The sequence below is a fragment of the Chiloscyllium plagiosum genome, chromosome 18 (genome assembly GCF_004010195.1).
Source record: "Chiloscyllium plagiosum isolate BGI_BamShark_2017 chromosome 18, ASM401019v2, whole genome shotgun sequence".
Lineage (NCBI taxonomy): Eukaryota > Metazoa > Chordata > Chondrichthyes > Orectolobiformes > Hemiscylliidae > Chiloscyllium > Chiloscyllium plagiosum.
Genome location: NC_057727.1, coordinates 334,610 through 335,844, shown reverse-complemented (window position 1 = coordinate 335,844; position 1,235 = coordinate 334,610). Strand labels below are relative to the sequence as shown.

The 1,235-nt window shown below is 53.2% G+C and overlaps 1 protein-coding gene across 1 annotated transcript in view; it reads left to right on the top strand.

Moving 5' to 3' along the window:
- Positions 1-1,235, top strand: part of LOC122559229 (sodium- and chloride-dependent creatine transporter 1-like) — a 107,816-nt gene that overhangs the window by 98,402 nt on the left and 8,179 nt on the right. The window contains exon 10 of the mRNA XM_043708608.1: positions 780-921. Coding sequence (XP_043564543.1) covers positions 780-921 — 142 coding nt within the window. The remainder of the gene's footprint in view (positions 1-779; positions 922-1,235) is intronic.

Here is a 1,235-nt window from a genome sequence, read left to right as displayed (position 1 = left end):
CCAAATCCCTCCTCCATACCTTTTATCTTAGCCTGCTGGACACACTTTCCTCATTCCTGAATAAGGGCTTATGCCCGAAACGTCGATTCTCCTGTTCCTTGGATGCTGCCTGACCTGCTGCGCTTTTCCAGCAACACATTTTCAGCATTTATTGCTGCTCCCCCGGGGAGCACAAGGAGCAGCTTCATAACTCGAACGACCACCTCAAGTGAAGACTAAAGAGTCAGCCATGTTTGTGATGGGACTGGGTCACGTACGGGCCAATATTGATCAGGCTGTCAGAGGGTGGTCTCCTGCTGCAGCTCTGCTGGGGGGCACCGAGTGAGTATTGGTGCCACACGAGACACCTCCCCCCCACCCCAACCCCATCCCCTTCCCCAGACCGGTCAGCCACAAATCTGCCCTCGATGCCCCTTCAGGCCTGGTCCTCAGTGTGGGGCCTGTCCAGCAATGTTCAGGTATATCCCAGGGGTGTTGTTGTCAAACCCATGACTGGGTACTTCAATATTCAAATCGATAGCCGTTGCCCCTCTCTGCCCCCCCCCCCCCCCAAGAACTCACTGTACCCAATGTCCCTTCATCCCACCAGCTCAATGGTGCCAACGTCAGTGGGAGCTCAGCACCAGGAGGGTTCGGTTGGTGGTTTGGAATGACCTGACATGGCATGGGGGTCAGGCATGGCTGGAATGGTGCTATGATTCCCTGACCCCCCCAGCCTGGCTGGTCAAAGGGCCCTGACCCATTCAGGCTGCGGCTAACTCACTTTTCCTTGTGCACAGTTTGTGGGAGTCGAGGGGTTTATCACAGGAATCATGGATCTGTTCCCAATGTACGTGTCCGGGGGTCTGCGCAGAGAAATTGTCGTTGCTGTTTGCTGCCTGATCTGTTTTGTCATTGACCTGTGCATGGTGACCAATGTAAGTAAGAGCGACAAACTGGGACTAAGTGGGAAGGGAGGGGTGCGGGGGCCAATGGAAATAATCCCCTGGTGTGTGCCTCAGGAGTGGAAGGGGGGAAGGAGACTCAGCAGGTCTGTGCTGAGCCAATTAGATCAATGCACACTGATCAATATGGACTGATCCGTGCGGACTGATCAATATAAACTCATCAATAGATCAATATACACTGAGAGAGGGAGTGAGTGAGAGACAGAGAGAGAGAAAGCGAACATTAGAGAGACAGAGAGAGAGACACAGAGACAGAGAAAATAGAGACAAAGTCAGATAGAGAGACAG